Below are 18202 nucleotides of genomic sequence, written 5' to 3'. Positions count from 1 at the left end.
TTGCTCGCCTGTTTTTGTGAGGAATGCTTCGAATACAATCTCAAATAGATTTTGCTTCTATATTTACAAGATGTGTTTTGAGACTCAGTGTACAATTGTATGAACGTCCATACTGCCATTCACTTTATAAAGACACGCATTGATTCCTGCACCTGAAATATACAGAGACTACGAGGCCTGACCGACGGTGTTCTGCGCAAGGCTGAACATGATGGGATATCAAGCATCGCCTTTCAGGCCACTGGATATGGCATGGATTCTTTACCAAAGGCCGTGTTGGCTAAAGCCATCCTAGATACGGCCTTGAATTACGTATGTGATTCCCTTGACGAAATAGTGGTGTGTGCAGACAAAAGCGAGGTGGATACGATCAAGGTACGTGAGTAGACGTGCACATTAAAAATTATATTACAGCTGGTCAAGACGAAAACAACTTCTATTTTATTATTTCAGTTTATAATTTAGAATGTTCCTTTTTGTGTGCATATTAAAAAGTGATGTCACCACGAGTGTTAAATAACAAGATGTAAATTTACATAACAGATAAAAAATATAATAATGATTTCAGTATCCATTTACATGTAGAACAGGAAGCAACAAATTGAAAATGTACATATGTGCTATTATGTTTACATATAATCAGGCATTTACAGCTGAGATTGACAAGCGCCCCCAACTTGGGAAAGGCAAAGGTAAAGTTGAAGTGCAGCCTCCTGATCATTCAACTGTTTACTTATTGATTTTTATACTTAGATGCTTTGCCCTGTAGCTTATCGTTCTTGTTAGGTGTGCAGGTACCTTGCTAACGTGCTTGTGATTGGTAATTGAATACTGTTTCTCGGCTTACCCGTTGCAAACTTTTCATTTGATACCGGGGGCACGGTTGGCCCAGTCATCTAAGTCGTCGCGATTCGCTGTGCAGAGTTGCGTCCCTTGGGCACGCCAGGAACTTATGATTGTGGGTTCGAATCCCGGTTCGCCTCGATTATGTCTCTAGGTCTGTCAGCACCAGACCCGTGCCCGTGGGTTTCAACGAAGTGGTAAACGTCTGAGACCTTCATGACTTCGGGCTTTCCTCCCACATTGCGCCGACACGCCGCGAAATAACTGTGATACTGTTAAAAGCGGCATTAAACACAACTCACTCACTCACTCATCTGATATCTCTTACATGCAGTAACAGCGTCCGTCAATCAGTTCCACTGATCTTGCTCTATCAAGACCATGGCAGTTGTATTATCGATTGATTCAAACTAAAATTATTTGTATAATGTTGTTGCTAAGATTAATACAATAACTTTATCCTCACTTGCAAAGCTTGTGTCACTTGCTGTACGCACAGAATGCCAAAATAAATGCTAGGCTAACGGTTATCTAGTTCAAATAGGCAATTGATCATGGAAACTATACTGAACCGCAAAAGAAACGTCACCCCAAGTAACATTGCATGACAAGTTGTCATTTAAACATCTGGGTAATTTTTGTCAAAGTTTCTAAAATTTAACATTACCTTGTCCGAAAAAATGAAATTTGATGAAAATAAACAGATGACAATGACAGATGCAAATGCATTCCCCCATTTCTTGCCCTATAAAAATCCGCCCAGATCGGATAACATTCATTCGTTATTGAATTGCTACCACATGCCAAGATTGACAAGGAAACAGTGACACCAAGCAGTTGGGCGATTGTAAGCTGGACAATCCTCCCGGCAAGTAGCCAATGGTACCAGCAATGGTACCAGACCACCAACACTACAGATGACCGACCACGTGGTGGAAGATCAAGGGTCACCACCCGACGTCAGGATCGTCAGAGTGTGCGACAGCATTTTCAAGATCACTTTGTTACAGCTGCGGAAACTGCTCGACACACCATGGGGACACACCAGCGACACATTAGTGCAGACACCGTGCGTCGACGATTGACGAGCAGACACCTCCACTGTCACAGGCCACATCGAGGACCCATTCTGACACCTCGTCATCGCCGGGATCATCTTCAGTGGGCAACACAGTACCAGCATTGGCGCAACCAGCAGTGGAGAAGAGTCCTCTTCTCAGACGAGAGCCGTTACTGTATCTCAACAGCCGATGGCAGAGGGAGAGTCTTGCGACGCCGTAGGGAACATTATTCGGATGCTTGTGTTGTTGAGAGAGGCTCGTGGGGTGGTCCGAGCATCATGGTGTGGGGTGGAATTTGTCTTGCACAGAGGGTCGGCCCTGTTGTCGTCCAGAACATCGGTCCAGGGAGAGGCAGTGTTGCCACAGTAGCTCGGTACATTGACCAAGTTTTGAGACCACACGCCATACCTCATTAGGCACGTCGCTGCAACCACGAGTTTCAACATGATAACGCCCGTGCACACACTGCGAGAGCAACAAGAGACTTTCTCCAGCAGAATGGCATCAGAACTATGCAGTGGCCTGCCCTCAGTCCCGATTTAAATCCCATTGAGCACCTGTGGGACGAGATTCAAAGACGGCTGAATGACGTCCGACCAAGGCCGACAAGTGCAGCTGAACTGCGTCAGGCGTTCCTCAGAGTGTGGGCTCAAGTGCCTATGACCTTCATCAACCGCGTCATCCATTCCATGTATCGACTTGCGCTGAAGTCATCAATGCACATGGTGGACACACGAGATACTGACTTGTGATGCCATTTTCTCAGAGACTAGTGTTGTGTTTCACTTTAAGAGCATTTGACACTTTAAGTTCAACCTTGATGATCAGTTTTGCCAAGTTCCATCTCTTTAATATGTCTCAAAGTATGTTTACAGTGTTTAGACAAATAATGTTTTCATATATCTATCCATGGTGACGTTTCTTTTGCAGTTCAGTAAAAGTTTGATTCTTTGTTGTATATATACTCAACAACAAAAGTTCCTGTGACATCAATATTTTAGTGTATTTTCCAAACAAGTAAAGATTGGTTTTTGATATTGTAGTACATGTATGGAATCAAGTCTGAAACACGCAACTGCTACAGAAAAGCATGCATTCCATTTTATGCAAGCCCCATGCATTTCATTACCCAAGAATGGGTATAAAATCATGTGCGTTTACGGGATTCCATATGCATGACCACTCAGAAAAACAACAACATTAGGCAATTATTCAACATTACGAAACGCCCCGCCTGTCCGAAAATGAGCGTCTGAAGCCATTGGTATGCTTGAAGCAGGATCGAGTCAACGTGATGTTGCAAGACAATTTAACGTCCACAGAAACACCATTTGGTGTTTATGGCCACGTTGGCAATATACGAATGCTGTCAGAGAGCATCCTCGGAATGGCAGGCCAGGCGTAAGCAATAATCGACGAGACAACTGGATTCGAACAACACACCTACGAAATCGATCCCAGCCAGCAACAGTGACTGCAAGAAGCATCCCTGGCCTTCGACGAATATCTTCACAAAATGTACGTCGCCGCCTCAGATGTGCAGGGAGTATCGCAAGAAGACCCGCCAGACTTCCCATTTTGACGTCAAGCACGTCTACAGTGGTGCCGACAGCGCCTACTCTGGATGGTCATGCAGTGGGGACTAGTTCTATTCACTGACGAGTCTCGTTTTCACCTCAGCCACAGCGATGGACGGATTAGAGTGTACCGACTTCGAGGTGAACGTTACGTCAATCACTGTGTCATGGAAGGAGATCAGTTCGGGGGCAGCAGCGTTGTGGTATGGTGTGGGATTACAGCAAGACAGGGGACCCGTTTGATAGTGGTAGAGGGAAATCTCAATGGACAGCGCTACCGCGACGAGATCAATGGCCCTGTTGATCTACCGGTTTTGCGTCGTCATGGCCCAGGCATTACCTTTCAACATGACCACGCCCGGCCTCAAACGTGTTCAGGATTCTCTTCAACAAAACAAGGTGAATGTCATCCCCTGGCCGGCTCGCTTCCCTGATCTCTCACCAATCGAGCACATGATGAGATGGATCGGCGCCTTCGACGTCAACCACGTGTTCCACAGACACTCCAGGAACTTCAAAACATGCTCCAGCAGATGTTGACAGACATCCCACAGGACTTTGTGCGACACGCCTGGTCCATTACATGAGGCGAAGATGTGTTGCTTGCATCGCAACCAGAGGTGGACACACACGCTATTAATTTGTAAATTGACATTTTGGCATGTTCATGCTTTTTATGAAATCACGCATTTTCGGAAGTCAGTATGGCAAATTAAACCATTTGAACACTTACAGGAGTCTTTTATCTTTTTCAAACCGAAAATGTGTCAATTTTGTGAAAAACATAACTTTGCATTAAATCTTATTCACTGTCACAGGAACTTTTGTTGTTCAGTATATATTTCCAAATAGACATGCAAAGGTTACCCCTGAAATCGGTTCGTACAGAAATATATTCTGAAATCAGTGACCACACAAGATAAAAAAAACTCGAGTCACGCTCATTGGAACTCTTATATAGCTACAGCCAGCCTTCTAGAAAAGGTCCCAACCTGAAACTTCTCGAACGACCAAGCCCGCCATGTTTGTTTACAAAGATTATCACGATTTTACCGGCGTTTCAATCATTTGCCGGGGCGGGAAATCACTACAAAATAACGACAAAATAACTGAAACCAAGCTCAACAGCCACGTAACAATGTGTTTATATGTACTTTGCTCATCTTATTCCATATTCACGTACAGAACTCGGATCTACCTTCACTGTGACTATTGTCAAAGGAGACATTGTCCATCAGGATGTAAGTAATATGTTGCAGTTGACATTACTCAGTTTCATATGATAGGTTGATTGGTTTTCCCCGGAAGTAATATGGGTGGATACAGTAATCAACTTGTCTGTCCGTCCGTCTGAAATAATGTTTTTAACTGTATCATTTTTTCATGAAATTTTACAAACACAAAGGGCAGGTTGGTGCCTTGTGCTATAAGGGGTTCTAAGAATGTTTATTTTTTTACAAGCTTTACTTTGATAGTACACAGTGGTGTGCTTATATAATATAACAAATAGGCATTCTGTCCTAAAACTTTGCACACACAAAGACATTGTTGCCTTTTGATATTTGGTGAGTTGACCTCGTAACAGCTCTTTCCTTTATACAGTACTGACACTGGTAGTGACCATATGTCTTTTTGATGCTACGTCTTGTTTGGCAAGCCCTGTGCACCCATCGATCCACACCTCCAGAATGATGATCGGTCTACTAATTACCTGACAATTTTTGTGACAATCACCAGATTCAAAATCAAGAGTAGCAGAATCAATTGTTCCATAATTAGTCTTACAGCACATATTGCATACATTTGACATGGGAATTAACGTATGGCGTCTTAATCCCGCGAGCTAGTTTGCCCATTGGATTATTTCCCTTTGATTAATAAGAAATCAATGACAAATTCACAACACATGATTTCAGGTTGATGTGATTGTTAATTCGACTTCCTCGAGCCTCAATTTGGCAAGTGGGCAACTGTCTTCAGCAATATATAACGCTGCTGGAGACAGCATACAAGAAGAGTGCAGGGTCAAGTATCCCACAGGTGTTACGACGGAAGAGATAGCCGAGACTTCAGGAGGTCGTCTACCGAGCGGGAGAATATACCACACTTCTCTAGGAATCTGGTCAGAGGAGGTAATTCACCATTAACCATTAATGTTGTGTTGCTTCAGGTTTTACAAAAAGAGTTTTGATCCACTTGACATGCTAGATCAGAAACGAAGTGGTATTTTCTCAATCTTAAAGCAATGACTGAAAACATAATGTGCAACAAATAAAAACACCTGCCTGTGACAGGATAGATTCCTAGACAGTCAGTGTGATACGGACATGAGTGATCTCTCTTCAACAAAAGACTGACTAAATATCCTCTAAAATGTATGGAATACTGTAAGGGTCATTCTGACTGACAGTGTAGCCCCGAATAGCTGCAATACTGCTGATGCGGCTTTAAGCAATATTACTCACTCACTGACAGTAATAGTTTTGTTTCCAGCTTTCGGACACATTAATGTTTTCACTATCATGGGACATTCATGTACACAAATCTTTGGTTAAATTATATTGAGAATGTTGAGGGTTTTAATATAAAATACATAGGAAACTGTAAAAACGGGAGATGACTCAGACTTTGTGTATGTAAATTACTTACCATTTTCAAGCTCAAGTCATAATTTTGCTAAATGCTACTTGGAGAATGAAGAGCATGAAAGAAGCATGACCAAAGGACTACTAACGTGCGCATGCGCCTTGACCTTATGATATTACGCATGTGCACGGACAGCGTCTAAAACGCGAGAACATGAGAACGCGAGATCGCGAGAAAATTAAATGTCGCATTCTCGGGTTTTCGGTGATTTTCTCGGGATTTCGTGTTTTTGAGGCCTTATTTTACAAGTCGAGATTGCGAGATTTTGCTTCATGTCCAAATGTCGCAGTCTTGCGTTGTCGACTTTTGACAAGACGTGCTATGTACCAAAAACACGAAAATGCAAGATCGCGAGAACGCGAGATTTTGACCAAATCTCGCGTTCTCGCGATCTCATGTTTTGGGCACATTAGGCTTGTTCCATAGGTCGAGATCGCGAGAATGCGAGATCTCGAGAATGTCCCTTACAGTATTCCATACAAATGCAATAATTCAGTTGTATATTTCAACACATAATGATAATAACTGAAATACATGTATAAATATATCTAACTTGCCCATCACGCTTTTATAGATTATACGTGAGAGTATGTGTGTATTTGTATGTATTGGCAAAGATAATCACATGTTGGGTCTTAAAAGCACACTAATGCTCTGTCGGTACTGTTGCAACTACAAAAGTAGAGACTGAGTAAGTTAAGACGTATTAGGACACTGTTGTTACTGTTACCACTTCTAACCCGTAAATGAACTTTGTTTTCCAGAATTACAGAGCATTTTTTATAAAATGTCTGACCAAGGCCTCGAGCTCGAGACTGAAGAGCATCGCTTTCCCTTTAATTGGGACAGGGATCTTGGCATATCCATGTGATGAAGTGGCAGAATGTATCTTCAAGAGCTTTGATCAATTCAAAACAAGCAACCCTGACACCTCCCTGTGTGAGGCACGAATTGTTGTGTATCCAGAAGACAAGGCGAATTTGGAGGCATGTGACTCACTATCGTTGTTTGAGGCATGACATGATTTAGATTACGGTGGAATATATGTGAATATATGCACACACACACACACACACACACACACACACACACACACACACACACACACACACACACACACACACACACACACACACACACACACACACACACACACACACGTGCATGCAAGCAGTTATGTAAGTGTGCAGAAATCATAAACGCGACATTTAACCCCATTTCTCCTCACCTCACCTCACCTCACCTCACCTCACCTCACCTCACCTCACCTCACCTCACTTCACTTCACCTCAACCCACCCAACCCCACCCCACCCCACCTCACATAATATCAAGAAAATCAAAGTTAAGAATAAAGTCCCTCATTTTTCACAACTACAAGACTCAGAAAGGTAATACTTTGAAGGAATGATAATGGCTACTTTTCGTCTATCAATTTGTGGTTTCAAAACTGTGCTGTGTTTTGGAAATTCCCCAGGAAGTAACCCAAATATCTATCTCTTTGTTATGTTAGATATTTTCTGTTTGAAAGAATAAGACCATGGCTTTTTATAAATGACTGCGGCATTTGTGCCTTTATTATTCATTACAATTTGCTACAGATCTTTGAGGGTGCCACGCCTACAGAAGCAGCTGCAGATGTGCGTCCAGTAAATTCCACAACAAGCGAATTTACGTTACAGACAGGTACTTCTACGTGACATATTTTACTGCATACAAAACATCTAAGAAAGTTTACTACTAGGTACAGTGTTAATAAATGTATGCCACAATATATGCTACCCTACCAGTTTGTGCACTGTCATGTTCTGGCGCAGGTATTGAGTGAGTGAGTGAGTTGTGTTTTACGCCGCTTTTAACAGTACTCTGCACAGCGAATTGCGACGCCTTAGACGACTGGGCCACCCGTGCCCCCGCAGGTATTGAGCAGTGATCTATAGTGATTTATACATTAACACCAGTCAGTGAAATAGCATATTTTTTCTAGTTTAAACCACAAGAGAGCTATTTTCTTATGATACAATATGGTGCTATACAAATGCATATTATTATTATTATTATTATTATTATTATTATTATTATTATTGACTAATAATTGCAACCCTAGTGACGATCCGTGATCCGTGTTATAATTGGTCTTTGGTAACCCATGCTCGTCGTTGCAACCCTAGTGACGATCCTTGATCCGTGTTATAATTGGTCTTCGGTAACCCATGCTCGTCGTTGCAACCCTAGTGACGATCCTTGATCCGTGTTATAATTGGTCTTCGGTAACCCATGCTCGTCGTCGCAACCCTAGTGACGATCCGTGATCCGTGTTATAATTGGTCTTTGCTAACCCATGCTCGTCGTTGCAACCCTAGTGACGATCCGTGATCCGTGTTATAATTGGTCTTCGGTAACCAATGCTCGTCGTAAAAGGAGACTATGTTGGTCGTAAGAGGCGACTAGCGGGATCGTGTGGTCAGACACCTCACGTATTAGATGCATGTTATCGTATCACAATTGCGTAGATCACTGCTCATGATGTCAACCACTGAATTGACTGGTCTAGACTTGATTCTCTTCAGACTGCCAGGATATGTATCTGGAATATTGCGGAGTACAACGTCAAACAAAATCAACAAATATAAAGAAAATTGCACCTCAAATATGTCCCATTTTTGTGTTCACAAATGCAAAATATGAAACAAAACATTTCCCTTGCACGCAGGTTTTATGTATCAAAACATAAATTAACAGAGAATCACCGGACAACAATGGATATTTAAGAACTGACTTTAATTTTGTGTGAGTTCATTGGAGTATGAACATTCATAGAGTGAGGGCAAAACTGTATGAACGTCGGAGCTTGCCGGTGGCATAAGCGTTTGCATGTTACTTGCTCTACTTGAGGAGAAAGGTCTGCTAAGAACTACCCCAGTAAGTCAGTCAGAATGAAAGCGTGTCGTTATACATGTACATCAAGTACAAGACGTCAAAATGGCCGAAAAGATAAACGTGACGGGAGAGATTTCCGAAGTTGTTAATAAACCTGTGGCGGTTACACTTGTTCGCCGTCATTGATCAATTGGCCGTGATTATAAATATGTGTCAAATAGATTCCTGTAGACTCTAGCTGTCAGTCTCGACACGGGTCGAGTCGATACTACGATACGCTTGATTCGTTTTATTCATTAGGATGGGTCATAATGAGTTTATTCAAACTCTCTGAATTTTCTCAATGTGTGCTTACTAGTAAACACGTTATTTAATCGTTGCTAGATCTGATGAGTTATACAGATTTTGCTTTCTCTGCTGTAGCTGTGGGCATGGCTGGGCTCATCCAGCTGCCCGCACACTGGAGTCCAATGACTGAGGAACAGTTTGTGAGCGAAGTACAGCTTAAACCTGAAGATAAAGAATACAAGTTGGTGGCTAGACAATTCAATACAGGCGTTGACAATGAATACACCATTGTCGAGGTAACGTTTTAGTAACTTATGTCAACTGGGATCATGTGACGCATTGCTGTTAGCACCTTTTCTCTTTTTGATGTTAATATCCCATGCGAACCATGTCTTACAACTGGACAACATATGATCGTGGGTTCGAATCCCAGTTCTTGCTGATTATTATTCTTTGTTTGTTTGTAACTTGCTAAAGTATATACGTCAGAAACCTCCATCACTTTCATCCACTCAAATCTGTAAGATTCGTTCCTTTAGACAGTGGCATGAGGAACCTATTGCCTTTAAGTTTCAAACCCCCAATAAGCTTAATTGGAAATGTTATATGTTTTTCCACATTAAAATTGCTCTTGCAATTAACTCAAAAGTAGGTGGTAAAAGTATGGCATTGGGATGTTAGCCATTTGACGCCTCTTTATTGCAGATCAAGAGAATCCAGAACCGCACACTGTATCTCCAGTATGTGATGTTCCTGCACCAGATGGAGACACAGAACCCGGGTATGGATGTTGAGAGACACCTATGGCACGGAACAACGGGAGATGTTGTGACCAGTATCAATATCCATGGTTTCATTCGCAGCTATGTAACAGGTACCATATTAAAACTGAATGCATCAATATGCAGCAATTCAAGTTCAACATAGATATAAAAGACAAGAGACAAACCCGTTTAAAATCATGCAAACATTATATTTTCATAATTTTCACCAGCTGAATGTTTGCCGATGTTCAGTTGTTGGCGAGAATTGATATACATGCACACTTTCATAACTTTCATAACCGCGGAAACTGCTAATTATCTAATTCTTATACATTTTGTGAATAAAAAAGTAAACACTAGCCATTGTATGAGTGTCTGAACGCGAATTAAAACTGTAATGAACATCATAGAGAGATTATCCACTGTACCTCATAAAAAGTTAAAGATGTATTCCCCATGTGCCTCACAGCAACGAATTTCTGCATTTATACAATACAATGCTTTAGCGCGAGGTTTCAAATGTATAAATAAGAGGTATCTTCTCTACGTTGGGAATATATCAGATTTCAAAACAAAGTATGTTTATCTCCATTCTACCTGACGGGAAGAGCTCTTTGAAAATGGTGCTCTCTTGGAACGCGTGATTACACAAGTACAAAGGTCCGCTATCTTAGAACATTCAATAAAGGGGTCACAGTTTATTATAAGCTCTAGATTAAACTACTCACGGTGTTGGCTAGTTCATCAAAACACATACCTTTTCAAAACGAAAGTAGACAAATGACCCTCCGAATGGAGTCCAAGATATATGTTTTGATTTCATTGCAGCCTATTGCATATTTGCACTGTTTGAATACATCATTTCTTGGAAATGTATGATGTGATGTAAATATGTCGCTCACTATTTGCCTTCCCTTGATATAGAATGGAGACTTGCTTTAAAATTGTCTTGTCCAGTTAAGTGGGCACTGCTTTCGAAATTTCTGCTGAATCAAAACAGGATTTAGTTTAACTTGAACTTCAGGTATATCGATGATCTGATGTCGTTCAATGAAGGAAAAATAACCAATTCCTTTCACTGATTGACCAACCTGAACTAGAAATACAAGAGGACAGTGAAACCGTCTCTCCGTTTCATATTTAGATCTATGCATTAAGATTCAGTTGACAGTATATTGTCCACAAGACAAAAAGAGGGATGTCTTTTAATTTTCATTTTGTCAACTTTCCTTTTATGTTGACAATAACAGCTCCAGCCTTGTGTGTCCACATTTCACAACTTTTGAGTACTGTGAGAACTGTTTGAAAAGTTGTTTACTGATTCCTTATTAAGGCGTTCCAAAACACTAATGGAACATGAGCGGAGGATATTTCTAAATGTGACGCATCAATGGTAAAACTGATGTCTTGTGCATGCAATTCCTTATTTTGACTTGTGCCACCTTTGCTCACATTTTTGCGAACACCTAGTATCATCACTATTTGGTAGTGATTAATATTATATACTGAACCAAATTAAAAACTTCACAATCCTAAAATTTTAACATTTTGACCAGTTATCATTGTGGGCCCTTATTGTGTATTTAAACAGTAATGGCCACGTATTGTCTTCAGATAACAACCGTTTATGTGCAGGTGAATCGATCAAAATCATGTGCACAGCACTATAGTGGCAAAAGTGGTTTTTAACGTGCAACTGGTCACGTGGCCATAATACCGCACGTGTTTTCAGCCATACTTGTTAGCAGTCGTTAACAAAAAAAGAAAAACACAAGAAAACAAAAGTCTTTACGGCCATTTGTCATGCCACGCCTTTAAAATGTGCAACGTGAACGTGCCATCGGCATGTTGCAGACGGGAACGTCCGTAGCTGAAGTCGCAAGGACGATGGGTTGTAGTCGACGGACTGTTTATGATTTACAGACGCGTCTACAGCAAACGGATACCACCGCTGATCGCCCTCGGCCAGGTCGACCACGTGTGACGTCAGATGCAGAGGATCGTCAGATTGTCTTACGTCACCTCCGTAACCGATTTTTGACGGCTACATCAACCCGAAATGAACTGTTTAGGGGTAGACTGAGTGCGCAAACTGTTCGAATCCGTCTGAGAACTGCTCACCTTCAAGCACGACGGCCAATTACACAGACGTCAACGTCAATTGTGGGCACAGCGACACTTACGATGGACTCAGAGGAATTGGAATCAAGTCGTCTTCAGTGATGAATCCCGATTTAATCTTCGATTTTCTGATTGTAGGGCGAGGGTGTGGAGGCGCCGTCATGAACGTTACGCCCAGTGTTGTGTACAGAAAGTTGACAGATTTCGAGGCGGAAGTGTCATGGTGTGGGGTGCTTTCTGTGGCAATGAACGTTCCAGGCTTCTTGACATCCGTGGCAACCTCAACATTGCTGCTTACCGCGACCAGGTACTGGCACCAGAACTTCTGCCTTTTATGGCAGCACATCGACCCGGTTTGATCTTCCAACACGACAATGCCAGACCCCACACAGCAATCTTGACAAGGAATTTCCTTCAGAATGCGGGAGTCAACGTCATGGACTGGCCGTCAAGGTCTCCCGACCTCAATCCCATCGAACACGTCTGGGATGCTCTTGGCAGAAGTCTGCGCACTCTCCAGAACCAACCACAGAATTTGCAAGATCTTTGCACCATTCTGCAGCAACAATGGCGTCGTCTTCCCAATCATGTGTTCACAAGCATCACAAGGTCCATGCGTAGGCGTTGTGTGGCAGTTGTCAACGCACATGGTGGCCATACACGCTACTGAACTTGTGTGCCATCAGATTCTCGCGCTTGGGACGAATGATTTAAACTGTTGATGTTATTACCGAATACCATAGGTGCTTGGAACAAATTATGGTTACCACTGTTAATTAAAATCCTTCTTTGGACATTAATGATTAAAAATTACCTTCTCTGATACATTTGTCCGTTGTATATCATATATGGGATTTTAAAATGTGAAGTTTTTAATTTGACTCAGTTTATATTTACAATATATTCGGATTCGTACAATGGTATCTGCCTTTAGCAGAGATTTCTTATGATTGTGGAAAGATTTTGTCGACTGTATTTTCTAAACATTCAGCTATATTTGGTAACAACAAAATTCCCTTAAAACTCATGAAAAGACACCACCACTTCAATTCCGCTTTAATACAAGTTTATACTATATAGTAGTTTATAAACTGTCATATACATTTTATTACAGTCCATCTCTATGGAAAGGGAAGTTATTTTGCTGTCAACACCAGCTACTCTGCTCGTGACCTGTACTCTCCTCCAAATGAAGATGGTACCAAGCACGTCTATTACGCATCTGTCCTCACTGGACACTTCACTAAAGGAAAAGTAGACATGGTAGCTCCCCCGTCTCGAGGCCTCAAAGACCCAAATGTCCTGTACGACAGTTTGGTTGACAACGTGGATAATCCCAGTATGTTCGTGGTGTTCAACGACGTCCAGGCCTATCCCAAGTACCTCATCACTTTTCGGGAGTGAAGAAGAACAGGGAAACAGTGTGAAGAATTTGACCATCTGTTATTTGAATTCGTGTCTACATACATAACCATTACACTCTAACCAAATGTATTATACTTAGCTGATTATCAATACACTGCAACTGGTTTGCACTTCCGTTTGGAATGTTTTGGTTTTAGAGGTGTTAGTAACTTGACATGCATCATAAAAAGTATTGATAATAAAAACATAGTTATAACCTTTATTTCTCACAAACCAATGATAGATATGATCGATTGCCCCAGATTCAACGACACGCAATCAACCATGTCACCTAGCCTGAACACCCGATCCATTTGGCCAGTTCGAACAGCAAGCTCCGGGGATATATTCTCCACTGCAATACGGTGATTCCAGCTGTTAATGTGTATGTCATAGGTACATATATGATTATGCTCTACATATTTGAATATAGTTTATGGGATTATGTTAACATGAACCATGCTTCATTCAGACTGTTTGACAATTAACATCATCATGATCAGTATACAGCATACAGTTGCGAAATTACACACAGATTTTAACAACAATGAAATATCCAGGAAGGCATCTAGTTACTCGTTAACTAACAATTTTCATATTGTCTTGGGTTGACCACAAGGACGATGTTGATTAGCTTATGAATATTTGCTTGAAACAGATGAGGTTTTTTGGATGGGTTTCTTATAACACAGTATCAAATCTGAAATATGATTGATTTATTGCATGTTGTTTTGCACTGATCTGTAAAAGAAGTTGTGAACAATAAGTTCCAAATAATTACTTTGTAGGTTTTTTATATGGATAGAAAACTGTGAATATGTTCTTTTACTCTTATCCATTTGGTTTGCTTCACATTGTGATAATTACCGTAATGATTTAATGTCCATATTAACAGATTTTACAGATGTGTAGTTTGTTCTGCTTGTTGTATGGCTATAGTATTGTCGATTGAATATGGAATTTTCACATATTTTTGCACTGATCTGTAAAATAAGTTCTAAATAATTACTTGCTAGGTTTTCAATATGGATAGAAAACCGTGAATATGTTCTTTTACTCTTATCCATTTGGTTTGCTTCACATTGTGATAATTACCGTAATGATTTAATGTCCATATTAACAGATTTTACAGATGTGTAGTTTGTTCTGCTTGTTGTATGGCTATGGTATTGTCGATTGAATATGGAATTTTCACATATTTTTGCACTGATCTGTAAAATAAGTTCTAAATAATTACTTGCTAGGTTTTCAATATGGATAGAAAACCGTGAATATGTTCTTTTACTCTTATCCATTTGGTTTGCTTCACATTGTGATAATTACCGTAATGATTTAATGTCAATATTAACAGATTTTACAGATGTGTAGTTTGTTCTGCTTGTTGTATGGTTATGGTATTGTCGATTGAATATGGAATTTTCACATATTCATGTAGCAATATGACATACTAACTGACCAACTGCGTCTGAAGTTTGACCCACTCAATACTGCTATGAGGAAAGCGTCTTTGAAAGAAGATTAAACCAGATCATCTTCTTATGACGAAAAAGCAAAGGTATATCCCGCTCCTCATAACTTAGATAATGTAAACATATTAGAACAAATGCATATACAACAACCAACAATGTTCAAGATTGTCTGGGCAGCTTTAAAGCATATTACAGAACCTCGATCATGCATTTGGACTTTCAGCTTACCGCTCATATACATGTACCCTTTTAAGAGATTAAAGTATGAGAAAAGTAAACAAAGTATGACTATATTATGTTGTTCTGAAAATCTTGAATTTGTTGTGATAATTTACTTACTGGAACTTTCGGTTCCAGTTTAATATGTAGTAACATTCCAACGCCGGATGTAAAGGACATAGATGTCAAACTTTCTTTTTATTGTGAGGTTTCTTCATAATTTAGGCTGCAAAACGCATGTATATGAGTATGTGCTTATGGTTGGATACAACGATACGTTATTGATAGTATATCGAGAGGTAAATATATACTGGGTTTTGTTTTAGTTTTAGAAGTACATCATTGGAATTATAAAGTTAGATATCTTGTGTTTGTCTTAAAGTCTTGTTGTTTATGGCAAATGTGGTGGAATAAACAATTACTGATATAGTTTGTGTATGTCCAAACACATATGTTTGTTTCAAAGGATATTCATGTTGGCCTAGTTGAGTGTAATATTTAGATATCCTTGTTGACATGCTTATTTTCAACAATCAGCTTGCAATTTTCACCTAGACGATTAAGATGTACCCTAACTTTAGAAGCGGGAATAAATTGAAGTTTTTTTGTTCACTTTAATATGCTTCTGGGCAATTTAAACATAAGAAAACAGTAGTAAACAGCATACGTGTATTGCAAAGTCATTACCACAGTAAATTACAGTCATGGTATTAATATCAACAATTCGTCTCTTGTAGAGGAGCTATAACTGATAGGCGATCACATCAACAACCTGGTGCATGCATAAAACATGCAAAGCTATCTGATAATGCTCTCTGTTAACATTATCTCTACCCCGAGAACAAATGTGTGTTATCGCGCTGTCCCATTTAGAAAATTCACCGGGGCAACTGGGAAACCAAATCAATGGGAGACCAAAGTTCAGACACTGTTATGAAACATATATGAATTTCGGGGAAGGGGACTACCTGGGACATACTTGAAATACCTGTAACTCTTGAAATGAATGCGACTGACGGTCCGGTCCCTAGCCAGAAATTTGACTCATATGAATGCGACTCCCCCCACCCCCAACACCCAGTGGAATTATTTACATATTGGCAACTCTTGACCCCAGCAGTAGCAATTCACAGAATGACTATAATGTTTGAATGACATTGTTGTATATTTGTTACAAATGCTGCTCAATAAACAGTGATATGGAATACACAGTTTTTGTTTTGTAGTTTGTATTTCTGCAATCCAAAATGTGAAGTAAGGCCGTCTTATTGTTGATAGTCATTTTGAGATATATATGCGATGTTTAATCATTATCAAATTAAACGATGCCCGGTTTGACCAATAATAATTTTCTCGTCCACACTCGTCTGGTGGAGGACAGTTGCTGCAGTGGATCGAAGTGTGTGGTTTGTATGATGATCTCGCAAACCTGCCTCACTCGCTAAGTCAGGAACAATTTTCTGAGGTGTGCTGTGCGACGCCTTGTGTACAGTATCATACTTGCGCTTGTGGTTGATGAAGCGGAGATGAATGTAATTCACCATCTGTTCCTCCAAAGTTTAATGTATAAAAAATCCTAATGGCAAATATTATTTCATTGCAAGAAAGGTCAGCAAGATGACGATAAAATCGCTAATGATCATAAAAGTGGACATCTTTCCGTGGTGGTTGGTGGTTCAATTTTACGCTCATTCTACAGTTTTGTTTGTTGTTTAACGCTGCACTCAGTAATATTCTAGCTATAGGATGATCGAGTCTGGGCTAGACAATCCAGAAATTGATATCTTGAGCATCGATCCACGCAACTGGGATACGATGACATGCATCAACCAAGTCAGCGAGCCTGACCACCCGATCCCGTTACTCGCCTCTGACGACAAGCATAGTTGCCTTTTGTGGCAAGCATGGGTTGCTGAAGCCCTTTTCTTTCCCGGATGTTCAGAAATCATGTACATTTCCTTTTTAGATCAGGGAAGTTCAACATTCTTATAAAGCTCATCGTCGATGTCTCAGACATGAAGTAAGGCTCGTTTAAACGATAACTCAAGAAGCATATGATGTATGTCAAGGAAACCAGATAATGTCATCTTGTCAAAGGAGCCTTTTGTAATAATATTTATGCATTATCGTGATTATAATGTTAATAGGTGTTCGCGAAAGTGTGAGCATTCTTGCCTCACAGATAACACCCTCATAAACACATGCAAAGGCAAATAAAGGATATCTTTTCCTTTTCCTCCCTTGTAATGTTTAAGCCCCACACGGGAATAAATCGACAAAACCCTTTCCATGTCCAATAGAAATACGATTCCGACAATGTCATGAGCATGTGTGTATGAATCAATATCAAATAGTAATGATGACAGGTGTTCGCGAAAAGGTGAGCGCATCCTGCCCCACCGGTGGCATCCGTCACAAACACATGCGAAGGCAAGCAAACTGCTCACCCGAAAAAGCACGGGAACACACGACACAAGCCAAAACAGTCCGGAAACAGCACCCACATGTCTACCACAGATCTTCTTGATAGCTTCACAGAGGCCTTGTATGTTTAACCTTGATCAAACAACCTCTGAACAAAAGTCGCATGACCCTCCCTGAAGTCTTGGTAGAACGGACAAACTCGATTTGCTGTCATATTTTCATGTTCTTTCACTACATCCATGATGTCTGGGCAGTGTGAAAGTGAAATATTTGTTATTATATTTTCTAAGGCTAAACCTCCCAGAAGTGGGTCAACGTGTCAACGCCATCCTGTGTGATCTTTTAGCAATCAGAACACTGAGAGTGTAAATGCTCATTCTGACTTGGAAGGGGGCACAGGTGGCCCAGTCGCTGTGCAGAGTTGCATCTCTTGGGCACGCCAGATTGTGGGTTCGAATCCCGGTTCGCCCAGATTATGCTTCTAGTTTGTCAGCACCATACTCGTGC

At 40.7% G+C, this 18202-nt stretch overlaps 1 protein-coding gene across 13 annotated transcripts in view; it reads left to right on the top strand.

The window, feature by feature from the left end:
* LOC124119213 (protein mono-ADP-ribosyltransferase PARP15-like) overlaps positions 1–16480 on the top strand; it is a 162804-nt gene extending 146324 nt beyond the window's left edge. For all 13 annotated transcript variants that reach the window (XM_048387058.1, XM_048387057.1, XM_048387056.1 and 10 more), the window contains 9 exons: positions 166–375; positions 644–692; positions 4667–4722; positions 5398–5613; positions 6892–7113; positions 7728–7812; positions 9430–9590; positions 10000–10168; positions 13294–16480. In XM_048387058.1, the coding sequence (XP_048243015.1) occupies positions 166–375; positions 644–692; positions 4667–4722; positions 5398–5613; positions 6892–7113; positions 7728–7812; positions 9430–9590; positions 10000–10168; positions 13294–13583 (1458 nt within the window). In that variant the 3' untranslated portion in view covers positions 13584–16480. The remainder of the gene's footprint in view (positions 1–165; positions 376–643; positions 693–4666; positions 4723–5397; positions 5614–6891; positions 7114–7727; positions 7813–9429; positions 9591–9999; positions 10169–13293) is intronic.
* The last annotated feature ends 1722 nt before the right edge of the window (positions 16481–18202 follow it).

Source organism: Haliotis rufescens, unplaced genomic scaffold, assembly GCF_023055435.1.
Source record: "Haliotis rufescens isolate VD_foot unplaced genomic scaffold, xgHalRufe1.0.p SCAF_64, whole genome shotgun sequence".
NCBI lineage: Eukaryota > Metazoa > Mollusca > Gastropoda > Lepetellida > Haliotidae > Haliotis > Haliotis rufescens.
This window is presented reverse-complemented; position numbering and strand designations above follow the sequence as displayed.